The sequence below is a fragment of the Xenopus laevis genome, chromosome 3S (assembly GCF_017654675.1).
Source record: "Xenopus laevis strain J_2021 chromosome 3S, Xenopus_laevis_v10.1, whole genome shotgun sequence".
NCBI lineage: Eukaryota > Metazoa > Chordata > Amphibia > Anura > Pipidae > Xenopus > Xenopus laevis.
Window position 1 is genome coordinate 105410728 of NC_054376.1, and position 15531 is coordinate 105426258.

The 15531-nt window shown below is 39.0% G+C and overlaps 1 protein-coding gene across 3 annotated transcripts in view; it reads right to left on the reverse strand.

Moving 5' to 3' along the window:
* Positions 1 to 15531, reverse strand: part of sh3pxd2b.S (SH3 and PX domains 2B S homeolog) — a 107801-nt gene that overhangs the window by 10588 nt on the left and 81682 nt on the right. Inside the window, exons 6-10 of one of the 3 annotated variants that reach the window (XM_018256142.2) lie at positions 8101 to 8126; positions 6118 to 6252; positions 4017 to 4121; positions 3005 to 3088; positions 2495 to 2612 (exon numbers count right to left, since the gene is read on the reverse strand). In XM_018256142.2, coding sequence (XP_018111631.1) covers positions 2495 to 2612; positions 3005 to 3088; positions 4017 to 4121; positions 6118 to 6252; positions 8101 to 8126 — 468 coding nt within the window. The remainder of the gene's footprint in view (positions 1 to 2494; positions 2613 to 3004; positions 3089 to 4016; positions 4122 to 6117; positions 6253 to 8100; positions 8127 to 15531) is intronic. The other 2 variants (XM_018256143.2, XM_018256144.2) reach the window with 2 other exon arrangements.

A 15531-nucleotide genomic window follows, 5' to 3' on the forward strand; every position in this document is an offset into this window, starting at 1 on the left:
ATATATACACATACACACACATATATATATATATATACACACACACACATATATATATATATATATATATATATATATATATATATATATATATATATATATATATATGACGTAGTTGGCCAGCTTAAATATATTGCAATATATGGACAAACAATCCCTGTTTTGTTTAAAGGGTAAGGCATTTTTCAGTAGCAGTATGCACAAAATGTCTCTGTCTTAAATATATTGATAATGGGTTGAGTGCAGAGGAATCTTGTATTTGTCTATATGTATTTTGTGGTCACAGCCTCATTGCACCCCCCGCCTAATGTTTTTAAAAACTAGTGGTGAGCACAACTTTCCCTTGTTTGTTATAGTTCTACAAGAGCAGTGACCAGCTCCATGTTGTAGCTCCCACCCCCTCCAACTATAGTCAGGTGATCCCACTGGTGTCTAATAAAAGGGCAGCCAAGTTTGGGAGTTTTACTTTGAAAGCAGCTAGTAAGTTGCAGGTAAAACGTATTCGTCCCTTTTATAAAATGTATAATTAAACCATAGAATTCTTAATGAATCAGATGAAAATTGAGCATAGGACTGGCCAGATATGGGATGACTTTGACGTAGTTGGCCAGCTTAAATATATTGCAATATATGGACAAACAATCCCTGTGTTGTTTAAAGGGTAAGGCATTTTTCAGTAGCAGTATGCACAAAATGTCTCTGTCTTAAATATATTGATAATGGGTTGAGTGCAGAGGAATCTTGTATTTGTCTATATGTATTTTGTGGTCACACCCTCATTGCACCCCCGCCTAATGTTTTTAAAAACTAGTGGTGAGCACAACTTTCCCTTGTTTGTTATATATATATATATATATATATATATATATATATATATATATATATATATATATATATATATATATATATATATATATATATATATATTATAAATAATAGAAGTTTTGAAGCAAAGGTTTCAACAAACAAAATGTAGGTTTATTGATTCCAACGTTTCAGTTCCACACTGGAACTTTCATCAGGGAAAGTGATTAGAACATTTAAAGCATCTCACTGTGTTCTGTTCAAATCACTTTCCCTGTGTGGAACTGAAACGTTGGAACCAATAAACCTACATTTTGTTTGTTGAAACCTTTGCTTCAAAACTTCCTTGGAGTGCTGTCAACTCACCTTGGTATGTATCTATCTATCTATCCATCTATCTATCTTTCTTGGACACTCTCCTTTGTCAGGTATGGACCAACCACTGATAAAGTCAACCTATGATAGATATCCTCTGGGCTCTGAGGCAGCCTATCAGAAGGGTCATAGAACAGGCACCATAACGGTGCTACAAGGTGGTGTGCCAGGAAGAAAACAAGAGTCTGAAGGAACTTATAAACATATCCTGTCCACTCATGTTGTGCATAGTTTGTGAAGCTCTGCATCTGGCACAAGACAATAGAAGCCACTATACTCCTCGCCTGGGCGAGAAATCCTCATGGACTCTAGAACTGCAGCATATTGGATTTTTATTCAAGGGTCAACTGAAAAAAAGTATTATGGCAACACTGAGAAGTTACACACTGAAAGGCGTACACTCCTAAGAGTCCCGAATTAATGTGAAACTGGATATCAGTGGAACTTCAGGAGAAGTATTTTCTATGTAAACCTTTACACAACAGACTGTGATTTTAGCCTTTAGCTTATTAGTTTTAAATATCAGTTGGATTGGTTGATTTTATTTTATATGACAATTCTCAAGGTTTGTGGGATGCACATTCTCCATACCCCCCACCCACAGGCACTTGAATATAAATATCAGTTGCCTTTGTTGATTTTATTTAATATGACAATTCTCAAGGTTTGTGGGATGCACATTCTCCATACCCCCCACCCACAGGCACTTGAACATAAATTGACAGTCATTATTAGTTTGCTGCTTCCGCAGAGCCAAGTGTTCACAGAGACATGAGAACTGGGAACCGGTTTAATGACAAAGATCTGTATCAGTGCATTGGCTTGCCAGAACTCCAGTTGACAGCTGCTCTGGCCAGATGCCTAGCAAGTTCAAACTATCACATGCCATGAGGAATATGTGGCTTTACCGCGTGATCTTACTTGTGTATGGGCTTTGGAAAATATACTCCCTTTACCGTTGAGGCAGTGATCCTCAACCAGTAGCTTGCGAGCAACATGTTGCTCCCCAACTCCTTGGATGTTGCTCTCAGTGGCTTCTCAGGTGCTTATTTTTCAATTCCTGGCTTGGAGGCAAGATTAGGTTGCTTAAAACCAGATGTACTGCCAAACAGAACCCCCTGTAGGCTGCCAGTCCACATAGGGGCTACCAATAGCCAATCATCTCTTTTTTGGCACCACCCAGGAACATTTTTCATGCTTGTGTTGCTCCCCAACTTGTTTTACATCTGAATGCTGCTCATGGGTGAAAAAGGTTGAGGACCCCTGCCTTAAGGTCTCCAAAACAGTTGGTATTAGTCCCACATTTACAAGGTACCTGATTTTCCACCATCCCTCTAGGTTCTTCTGAATGACTTCCACAACATATCCCTTGTCCAGGGTGATTTCATCCTGATCTCTTGCTGTATAGGGGTAGATCACAATATACTTCTCTTCTGTGTAAAAAAAAAATAAAGGCACAAATACAATTAATACACCACACAGGAATCCCGTTATATGCTTTGTATTCAATTGTTTGCAGCCTTTAGGGTTAAAGACCACTTCTTATTTGTTTAGCAAAGATTCAGTAAACCACTTCAATGATCAGTGGCGTAACTCAGAACTCAAGATGTTAAGTGCTATGGGATTTAGTATTCAATCGGTTGTTCTTGTTGATAGCATGTTGCAACTAAGAAACATGCCTTAGACATGCAGAATCATTTATTTTTTTTCGCTTGCCAGAAGTCTATCCCGTGCAGGGCATGCAAACACCAATGGCTGCAGCACATGCAAACAATGTCAGAGAAAGAAACAGGAAACAAAGACAATAAAACAAGCCTCTCTGCACCTGGACCCCATCCACTGCTGTACAAATCCCCAAGGGTTCGTCGGCGGCCGACATGTCTGGGCAAAGACCAGTATCTCCAAGGGGCTGGGAGCATGTTGGGAAGTGACAAAACACGAAGTGAGGGACTGCAATGGTTCTCAGAATAAGCCCCTTATTAAAGGAAAACTATACTCCCAAAATGAATACTTAAGCAACAGATAGTTTATATAATATTAAGTGGCATATTAAAGAATCTTACCAAACTGGTCTATATATTTAAGTAAATATTGCCCTTTTACATCTCTTGCCTTGAGCCACCATTTTGTGATGGTCTGTGTGCTGCCTCAGAGATCACCTGACCAGAAATACTGCAGCTCTAACTGTAACAGGAAGTAAGAAAGCAAAAGACACAACTCTGTCTGTTAATTGGCTCATGTGACCTAACAAGTATAGTTTGTTTGTGTGCACAGTGAGTCCTACAATCCCAGGGAGTGGTCCTTATTTTTTTAAAATGGCAATTTTCTATTTATGATTACCCAATGGGACATACTACTAGAAAAGTATATTATGAAAATGGTTTATTTACATGAAGCAGGATTTTACATATGAACTGTTTTATGCAATATCTTTTTATAGAGACCTACATTGTTTGGGGGGTATAGTTTTCCTTTAGCAGGGTGCGGTCAGGAATCACACTCTGTCGATACTCGTTCCTTGAGGCACATAAACTCACACGCTGGTCACTAATGCTAAAGCTCATGCAGTTACACAGACACAAAGATTGTATTGACTGATCTATGCAGATTCAGCTAGGTATTACATGAAAGGTAGTAAGACATTTTCAGACAATTTAGTTGAATTTTTAGAGGAAATATGACAAACATGTATCAACACAGACAAAGCTCTGAATGAAGAAGTGAAATCTATATTAATCTTTACAGTCATTTAAAATAAACCCCTTAGTGGTGCATTTACCGTAGCACTATTGTGTATTTTGTGTTATACACGGGAGAAAATCACATGTTAACAATACCTTCTTCAGGCTGGATTGTGAAGTCATCCTGGCCACCATCCTGAGCCTCTAGACAGGTAGCAGGTACCCAGCCTTGCTCATCTGCCGTGCTCACAAACCACCAGCCTAAAGTAAGTAGCCATACACAAAGTCTCAGTTAACCCTACACAAATATTTGGACAAGTGCTTCATGCAAATGCAATCCTTATTTTCATATTTTGATTAAAGGACAAGTCTGAGCTTGGAGCTTTTACAGATAAGAGTGTGATCAGGCTTGGGACTCAAACAAGTCTATAAATCTCTCATTATTATAAGCTTTATCTTTTTTATGGGAGTACCAATACAACAAAAGATGAGTTTAAAGGAGAACTAGAAAAGCCCCATCCACTACTTCCCCCAACCATAGTCCCACCTCCCTACTTCCATCCTGCATAGTTCATTAGTGCAATATGTGTCCCCAAATGTCAATTTCCCTTCTTCATGCAGAGTAGCGCAGGGGAGCTCCAGGGCGCAATCTTCTGCTTCTTCGGTTTTCTTTGGATCCTCTTCCTTCCCTTTGGCAATACTTGGGTTTCTGGCGCATGCACATTTTGCGCTAATACCAGACTGGCTCCAACTGCACATGTGCCAAATAGCTCAGTGTTGGCGGCCCCTTTTCTGAAGGTAACCGAAGAGATGGAAGATGGCGCCCTTGAGCTCCACTGCCCTGCTCTGTTTCCTTCCCTCGCCCTCTCATTGTATGGTAATATGCTGTACTATTCTTCTACTCAGCTGTTATCTAAGCTCTTTTTCTTTCCCATATCGGCCTACTAAATTCCCTAACACTGATGGAAGAGGCGGTTATCCTGTTACAGATTATACTCTCCCCATTTTACAAGTTCCTGGTATGCTCTGCTATAAAAATAATCCCTAACCTGATGGACTGTTAATGCCCTGCTCCTCTGTTATTCTGTACAGCTAGCAACTGGTCACTGAATTTGTATATAATTAGAGGATTCCAGGGAATGAACCGGGCCTGATAGTCATGGTGGTACCCAGACAGAGGGTTACCTCTGAAATTATATTATGTCTAAACAGGACTATTAGGGGTCAATTGCAACACACATACACCTAGTGCCTTTCAAATGGGTTCCTGGCAGCTTAAGGAGTTTTCCTTAAAAAACACATTAATCGACCATTAAATTATTAGCAATAAAAAGCTAAATTATTTTGTATACCTAATTGCTAAAAAGCACTTCAACTCTGCCTCCATTCTTCACCAATATAGCATTTTTCCACTTCCTCTGTATCCCCTATATAATAAAGTTATGATCCTTTATTATATCTCTCTGTCTCTCCACCCTTTCTCATTTTATCTCCCACGTTATTGCTTTTGTCTGTCCCTTTTCTACCCAGTGTCACTCTCACTCTCTTCCTTTAGTCTGTATGTAATCTCCTGTCTACTTTCCAGCTTTCTGTTCTTTCAGTCACTTCCTTCCTTTGCTACCCTTCTCCCCACTCCCTTATTTCTACTATTATCCTTTTTACTAAATTGGTCTTGGACTTTTCTCCGAAGATTTTTAGAATTTTGTACTTTGCTGAAAAATGTGTTCAAACCCCCTTAGAAATAAGATCTTGGCCATGACAAGAACCTACTGTACAGCTAATGCACCTTTTTACACTAAATGTATGTATGTTTACACTGCACCAATAATATTATAATTCTAGGTCTGTCTTGGATTGCTATAGCATTCCCGGCTTGTAGTTTGTAAAATACATTATCGTCTGTAAATTATAAGCAAACTGATGTCTCCATAATGTTCCATGATAAAATAAAAGTCCAAAAATATTAAGGCTTCTTCCAGAATACTTCATTGTCAGTGATTTCAATGCCTTATTGCTAAGAATCTGTGTTTGACATTCACAAAAGCCATGGCACTTACAGGTGGGCCTTTTTATGTGATTCAACTGTAGATAGCTGGGAATACATTATTTCTGATTAGGCATGAGTGATATCTTAAATGTGACATGATATTGTTAGGGTTTTGCAACAGAGATATTACAGTTTAATATCAGCTCTTAGTCTCCTTTGCTCAGTACCTATCATCAATGGCACGCTACAAGAAATCAAAATGCATTTTACCAGATTCATTGTTCTCAATGATATCAACAACTTGTCCCACTTGCAGGCTGATTTCTGAGCTCTCCTGTTTCTCATAAGCTGCCACCACAACATACTGATCCAGGACCAAAGCATCAGATGAGGAAGAATCTCCACCTGTCGAAAGGATTAAATAACTAGAGCATGTCTGTGTACATGGCCAGGCCCAGGAATATTTTTCTAATAGTGAACTATAAAATTTGACACATTTTAAGAAGGGTTTCTATTCTATCAAGCCATTATTACCCCTAAAAATGAAAGAACACTGAACCTGTTTCTACCCTGTCGATGAATGACTCTAATGAACCTGCAGTATGGAGCCATTTTTTTCTGTGCTGAACCCCAGTGATGTAGAAGGGGCCAGGGAGGTGCAAAAACCTTAATGACAATAGTGCTTTGTTAAATATCGGGCTAATTAAGTCATGTATTGTATAATGTCCTCTTATGTAAGATCCCTAATAGAGGTTCGCTGAATTGTCACACAATAGAGAGAGTGGTGGTCTCATCCATGCCCTTACTGTATATATACCCCAATTCTTTGCATATATCTGTAAACACTTCTACCCTTCTTTTTAATAAAAAAAACATGTTGTATATTGAGCTCATTTGACACAAATGAAGACTGTAGACTTGCCTTGTCAATGTCTATCACAATAGAATATTACAGCAGTGCAAATAGTGTTATTATAAAACAACACTAGAGGGCAGTTTAGGACTAAATATTTTGTTCGGATAGCTGAAACTTGCAAATGAGAGAAAATAAACTATTTTTAAACCTTAATCATTTGCAGAAAATCATGACAAACAAATCTATCTAAACCAAAAAGCTATTATCTTTATTCCTATGCCGAGTTCTAAATTCTGAATTTAAGACATAAAAGGGCTAGTCTGAATATATTTCTGCCTTTAGAGCAAAGGGAATATTCATATTAAGTTATCAAGCCAACCTTCATCACAGCAATCATAATAATATTTCATGACCCCCTTTATGATAATGAAAATCACCCACTAATCAACCATTACAGTATACTGGATACCAGCCAAGTGCAAAGTTATTAAGGGTCAAATCGCTTCTTCTTTGGGCGACTAATCTTTCCGAACTGCCTTCCTGCCGGCTAGAATTTAAATCGCAGACGGGATGGTACTCAGATCGCTTCATTTTCCGAAGCCGTCCGAATGTTGCCTCACGAGGAAACTTCGGGCAACTTTGGAAAGCCGAAGCGATCCGACTTAAATCACTGTGTCCTGGCCCTTAGAACCCAAAGGAGGCTGTTAAGGAAAAAATACTAGACATTTCCACCACGAATGAGAGCAGCTGTCTGTGAGCAGGTTAAAAAGCTGTGCAGCTGCTAAACGGACTATAGATTGAAATTTAAAAATAAAAAGGTATGTTCTATGTTATATGTATAAAGAGGCCAAACATGCATTAGTGTGGCTTTAAATTGGTCCTCCATCCAAAATTGTGTGTGTGGAGGGAGATTTAGCATAATGAAAGAAGCAATTCTAAATCTGCAGTTCTGCACTCTCTCGCTCTCTCTCTGCACTCTGTAACGTTGGTTTAAGAAACAGACCCCAGAACAAAAAAGGATAAACATTTGCAGTGACATTTACTGCCCCAGAGAGCTGAGCCTCAGCCAGTCGCCACAACAGAACCCCCCCCCCCCCCCCAAAACTTCTTTCCTTGAGAGAGATGCATTAAAGAATACTATGGCTAAGGGCATGGACACACATGTGGATATTAGCCACGTTTTCTGCATGGTTCGTGCTGCGGTTTTTAAAAAAGCTGACAGCTTTTTTCATTGATTATATATATATATATATATATATATATATATATATATATATATATATATATATATATATATATATATATATATATATATATACACACACATACACCCTGCTTAAAACTGGATTAAGTTCAAATGAAATAATCTGTAAATCTTAAATTAAATGTAGACTTACCCAGTTTCTTCCTTCCAATAGGTTCTCTAAAGGAAAAATACATATATCAGAGATTAAAGTAGCAGCACCTAGAACAGCAGGACGAATGCAGTTCAGTTACATCATTTTACTAAATAGTGTTTCACATTTCAGACTTACAGCATATGCTTAAAATACATATTAACAAATGTATTTATAGAGCACCAACATATGTATTTTAGTGTTACAGAATGTTCTTTTGTATTTGTTGATTATTTAAGTGCACGGCAATATTCCATACTCAGTATATCATAATGCAAAGGGCAAATAAGCCCAGCATAAAACCAGCATTAGGGAAATATCTACTGTATAATAAAATTCCCCTGAAAAGCAAAAGAATTACAGCAGCAACCTATTTGCAGTCACCAAGCTGAATAGAAGGAGCCATATTAGCACACACAGACCACATGTTGGAGCCAAGGTTTAGCAGCAGATTTTATTTACTGACAAGGAAATTGCGTTACTTTCCTAATGATTTCCAATTAAATCAAGCATCACTTTCTTAGCTGCAGGCACCAATACACACCAACATCTGGCCCGTGCTGAACAGACAAATGTACATATGTAATAGAAGCAACAGAAGAGATATTATCAAATGAATAGTTTCACCAATGGGAGACAGAGAACATTAAGAAGGAGAAGAAAAGTGTAAAATTAAGTAAGCCTTATCAGAAAGGTCTATATAAATACACCAGTAAACCCTCAAAGTAATGCTGCTCTGAGTTTCAAAAGAAACACTTATTTCATTCTATTGTGTACACATGGGCTTCTGTATCAGACTTCCTGTTATTAACTTAAACTCCTTGCCCTGGGCATGAACATGCTCAGTTTGCTCCTCTCTCCCCTTCCTGCTGTAATCTGAGCCCAGAGCTATGAGTGAGCAGGGAGAGACTCAGGCAGGAAGTGATGTCACACCAAGCTAATATGGCAGCTGCTATCCTAAACAAACAGAGAGAGCTTCTAGAGCTGTTTATTCATGTATGGTAAAGCATTCTACGGAATAAATATAGTGTTCTATCTTGCACTATTGTGGCTAATCTATTGGCAATTAACTGGTTCAGTAGCTTTCCTTCACCTTTAAGGCTTAGTTCCACAATGCGGATGTCTCATATTAGGGAACATTCCATTTTATAGGACCCAGAGTGTGAACAACCCTGACTATGCACCACCACATCAGTCGGTGACATGCGAGTCTAAAAGAGACTGGACCAAACGCCTGGTATTAGCAGTCTAAAACCTCAGATGTCTCAGAAACCACTAAAAACTGAAAATTTAAGTAAACTGCAAAAATACTCAGAGAAGCACTTTGCATAAGTTTACATGAGATCATAATTTAGGTTTGGGATGAAACAAAAGAAAAGAATATATCAGTACCTGTACTAAAATCCACCCTGTGTGTACAGTGAAGAGCAGGAGGCAAAAGCAGCATTGGAGGAGCTGCCATGTGTGCGCTTTGCCTTTAATATGAAGAGATATAGGAGGGCAGAGTTTCATGTAAACAGTCATTACTACATTCTACACAGCTGGAATGTTGAAAAAACCGCCATTGTTCAGGCAAATGGATTCATATATTTACACAAGTGCTGAACATACTGGGCTACAATTTGCAACACAGAAGGCAAACGATATAATTATCAACCATGAATAATGGTAAAAATTGGAATAAACAGCTTTCAGGCAGTAATTTTCAAACTGCACATTTTCATTTATTTATTTTAGCAGTGTAAAACACTACATGTTTCGGGTAGAAGCCTTTTTCAATTATCAACCATCGTGTAAGCTGGACTGCCGGGTATTTCAGCTTGCAGTTACTTAACTTCATGTAATTGCATCACAATATAAGTTGTGTATCTCCCTCAGCTTGAAATAAGGGTTCCCCCATTTCTAGGAGTTGTTTCATTTTTTTTTTTTTGCATGAATGTACTTTATTTTTTGCAGCACAAACGGACACTCTATTGTGGCCTATGGCAAATACTGCCCGTTCAGATAACCTGCTAAGGCCTTGTACTCCATTGAAAACCCAGAAATGTTATCTGATGTTTCTGGTCTACAGATCTAAATGTGAGCTGCCATATTGCAGCTTCAGATACAATAAAGCTGATTCACTCATAAGGCAATGTGGCAGCAGATCTTTTAACTAGTCAATATCCGTTGTGTAGGCCCATCGGAGTGCCCCATACACAAACAGCTGCCATCTCACAGTGAAGAGCTGAATTGGCAGGTGAAATCTGTCCATGTATGGCCAACTTAAGTCTGAACATTGAGAATCCATGCCAAGGTAAATCATAACCAAAACCGCTGCTGCAGTGACTACAAAAGTCTCATACCAGTGGACATGCCATGGAGCTGAAGAATTCACAGCTCCAGTCACTCCAGATCACCAACTTCAGAGCCAGCAAAACCCTCGCCATAACATATCTCCCCCAAGCTTTTAACGGCTGGGAATTCATTCTCTTAAAAAATTTCAAAAACATTTGATTAGTCCACAATATGTTTTTTTACTATTCTGCAAGGGCTCCGTTCTTGTGTTTCTTTGCCCAAGGTTGCTCAATTAACACACACAAATTTAATATTTTAAAATTTAAGGTTACAAGGGATGAAACTGTAGTAAACACAGGGGGTTCAAAAACTCTTGTGTAGTTTATATTTATGGCCGGATAAACATGGGCCACTAATACATACTTGGCGCCTCCAAAAGGAATCAGCTGTTCATTGGCCAGTGTATAGGGGAAACAGATAGACTGCATAACTGATCTCTGGCCAGCCCATTGCTAAGGTGATCTACTGAAGGCCTTGCTTAGGAACCTATAATGATCTTCTAACTGGCCAATCAGATCAGCACAATTTTGCCCAAATGTAGGTGACCAAATCAAAGATCTTCTCATTTAGTAACCTCTTCTGTAATTTGAATCTTGATACCTTAAGTCTACAAGAAAATCATTTAAACATTAAATAACCCCAATAGGCTGGTTTTGCTTCCAATAAGGATTAATTATATCTTAGTTTGGATCAAGTACAACGTACTATTGTATTATTATAGAGAAAAAGGAAATCATCGGATTAACTGGATAAAATGGAGTCTATGGTAGGCGGCCATTCCATAATTCGGAGCTTTCTGCATAATGGGCTTCCCGCGTACCTTATATTTTCTTTTTGGTGTTAGTGGCCCTTTAAAGGGTTCCTTTCATCAGAAAAAATGTTTTTTTCAAAACGCATCAGTTAATAGTGTTACTCCACTGAAATCCATTTCTCAAAAGAGCAAACAGATTTTTTTATATTCAATTTTGAAATCTGACATGGGGCTAGACATTTTGTCAATTTCCCAGCTGCCCCTGGTCATGTGACTTGTGCCAATGAATACATACAAAGATTGTGGAAATAAACAGGCTCCAAAACTGCAGAAGCTGTGCTGCAAGGTTTATTCACGACATGTTTCGAGCTTCTTGGCTCTTTTTTGTGAGAGACATGCTTTCTGGCAGGCTGCTGTTTTTCCTTCTCAATATAACTGAATGTGTCTCAGTGAGACATGGGTTTTTACTATTGAGTGTTGTTCTTAGATCTACCAGGCAGCTGTTATCTTGTGTTAGGGAGCTGTTATCTGGTTACCTTCCCATTGTTCTTTTGTTTGGCTGCTGGGGGGGAAAGGGAGGGAGGTGATATCACGCCAACTTGCAGCACAGCAGTAAAAAGTGACTGAAGCACAAGTCTCATGACTTGGGGCAGCTGGGAAAATGACAATATGTCTAGCCCCATGTCAGATTTCAAAATTGAATGTAAAAAAAATCTGTTTGCTCTTTTGAGAAATGGATTTCAGTGCAGAATTCTGCTGGAGCAGCACTATTAACTGATTTATTTTGAATATAATTTTTTCCCATGACAGTATCCCTTTAAAGTAAAAGCAAGGGATACTTGAGAATCAAAATTCTAAGAAAAGTTGACTTATTACCATTTCAGTTCTATGCGCAAAATTCTCTTTTGCGCTAAAATAAATCCAATTTGCACATACAGCCTGCAGAACAGGGCGGTGCTTTATAAATATGTTATTAATGTCAATTTAAAAATAAAATGAGCAGAATAGCCTGCACTATCATTGTCACATTCAAAGCAGATGCCTTAACAGTAACGAATGCGTTTCCAATCGTGAATCCCACTCCTGACCTCCCCAGATGAACTTTTTTAGAGATGAAACAAACTCAGTGTCTGACCAACAAGTAAATCTCCACATATCTGAACTAAAGCCTAAACATGTCACACTGCAGTGCAAGAAGCATTCCTAGTTCTGCTAAATTCATTCAACTCCATAGGTTCTTTGGAAAATAAGACGAATCCTGGACACAATTACAGTTAATTGAAACAGACTAAGCGGAAGTACAGAGCCGGCTAATTCCATGACTAGTTCCTTCTACTTTAGTAAATAAAGCGCCTCAAGAATACATGGAACTAAGTGCCCACGGTGAAACACAAGGATAATAAAGATCACGGAGAAATTCCAGAACTATACAATGGCCAAGACCACAGAGCAATATATTTATACAGGCCATGGAACTCTGTGCTCAGGGATAACTTTTAATACAGTCCTTCTAATACACAAGAGCTGTGAATATCCTTGAAACAATATCCTCTAAAACTGCTAAATTATGTCATTGGTTATAATTGGTACATAGTGGTATCAACTTGTGTATTACAAAAAATAATGTACCAGCTGTTGTAAAATATGAGAGGAAGCAGACCCTGCGGCTGCAGAGGGGCCCATGAGGTATATGGGCCTCATGAGACCCTAATTCATATACAATTTCTATAAATATTGCCAAAACAGGTCAATTTCTGAAAAATAATTTGCTGTGGGGCCCTGTAATTACTAGTAATGCCACTGCATCCTGGAGTTCCATGATCTGTATAAAAGCTCTTGCCATTCAACTCAACAATTTTGTAGTCTTGGAACTTCTCTGTCTAGGGTTGCCACTAGTGAAGGGTGAATAAATTCGGCTGTCATGAATTACAGGCGAATTTCAACATTTCGCCACCAGCGAATAAATTTGCAGACAAAAATTTGCATGTGTTAACAAATTTGGGACACGCATCCAAAAAGTTGCTTGCGTCAAAATCGCCGCGCATCAACAATATTCGGACGCTCATTGACTAACGCCAGCGTCAAAATTGACGCAAGTGACTTTTTGGACGTGTGTGTCAATTTAGATTTTCCCGGTTTTTCTGCAAATTTTTCGCCGTTTCGCGGGAGAAATTCACCCATCACTGGTTGTCACCATCTGTCACGTGGAACTCCGGGCAGGGGGTAGAGTCGCGATGTAATAGGGGTGGGTCTATGACGTGGTGGGGCGAGTCTGTGATGTTAGGGGCAGAGCTATGACGTGGCGATCAGCTGTTGCCCACTCGCCACGTCAATCATTGTAAAGCCTGCCTGGTTTTCCTAATTTGGAAACCGGGCAGGCAGTTTTGACTCAGCAGCCCTTCACAAAACCAGGCTGTCCGAGTCAAAACCGGACAGGTAGCAACCCTAGCAGCATCTACTATCCTTATATATGAAAATAGGGGGTACATTATTTCCTATACACAGTAAATGTTATACTTTTCCTTGCAGATCACAGGAAAAAAATTACTTTTTTTGCATGAGGCAGATGTGCAATACCACACACCTGTGGATAAATCTACACTAGAAATTACCTGAAATGAACAGAAAGGATGGAGAGTTAGAGTATGGCTAATGCAGAATCCTCACATGGAGGCCTATTCGTCATCCAGAGACCATTACTGGTTAATAAAATCTCGAGATCCAAAGCAGCAAATATTTTTATTTTTATTCCATTCATGAGTGAGACTGAACGTTTCTCCATCTCCGACCCATGTCTGTAGGGGGATACTGAATCACTGCCAAATATTTACAGTCTGGATCCATGTACCTTTCTCTTGTTTTTCACTTAATAAGAGTGCATTCGCCAGCAGTGTACACTGTATAAATACATTTATTCTTCCAGCCACAACAATCTCTCCTACTGACACAGACCATACCTCCCAACTGTCCTGTTTTTGTGGGACAGTCCCGGATTGTTATTTAAATGTCCCGACCAGAAAAAGATACAGTACAAGTTTCTGAAACTCAATTGGCTTTTGGCAGAGAGCCCAGAACACTCAGCAGATGCACTTAGATACTTTTTTAATAATTTCAGATCAGCAAAGAAGCAATTGTAAAAATTTAAGATAATGTCTTTTGGGGAAACTGAATTGCAGCTTAAAGGGCACCCTTCACCCAAAAAAAATATTCCAAATCCTATTTTATCACATTAGTCAAGCAAAATTAACTTTAAATTACACAGTGTAACTTATTTGAATTTTGTTTCCTTCAGTCTGGCATGTCCTAGTTATAGCAAGCAGGCAGGAGCCATTTTGTGGACTCTGTTATTAAGACAAGCCTTGTGTCATCTCAGAATCTTGTTTGTGCACCAGAACCGGGGACCTGATATCCATTCCCATGTCCTGGCTACACAATTAAATGGTTAAGGGAATGGGAGGAATGTGGGGAGAGCAGTGACATCTAGGAAGTGCTGAATGGAAAGTGAAAGTAACTGCCATGACTGAGGCATAGAGGAGGGGCAGGCAATATTTGATTGACAGTTGATGTGTTTACAACAGCTATGAATCCTTTAATAAGAAATAGAATTTGGTTTTTATGTTTAATTTGACTTTTATTATACAGATTTTTATGTCTGGGTGACGGGTCCACTTTAAAGGACACCTGTTGGGTAAAAATGGTATCCCCAACCAAAGATGCAGGTTAATAGAGCCCGCATTCCGGTCGGGGATAACAGTATTTTTTTTTTTTTTTTAAATGCCCCCTGCCAGTGCTAGGCTACCCGCACTAGGTGCACTCATTGACTGGGTGTCAATCGCATATGCATAACGCGCATGTGATGTCACGTGCATGCGCATAATGAGCAGTTCAGGGCAGATTTTCATTATGCGCATGCGAGTGACTGGACATGGCTGCTCGCATCGGGAGCTTGCTCCCAGTGCGGGTAGCCAATACCTGGCGGGGGACATTTTTTTTAGAAAAATCAATAAAAAAATACTGTTATCCCCAACCAGAATGCACCTTTGGTTGGGGATAACATTTTTACCCGACAGGTGCCCTTTAAAGGGCAATTCACCTTCATTAGCAAAACAGTAATAACACATAAAAAACACAGAAATGTGTTCAAACTTTCATAACTTGCCAAATTTTGTAAAATAAACAATGTAGCAATGTAATATGTTGATTTTATAAGATTGGCAGGTTCTGGTTTATTCTGAGCCAACATTACTAATAAGCTACCACCTTGCCCTCCTATGTTATGCTTGTGGCACCAGTTAACTGGTAGGTGTAGGAGGTTACAGATTCCCCTAATGGTTCTCAGGGTT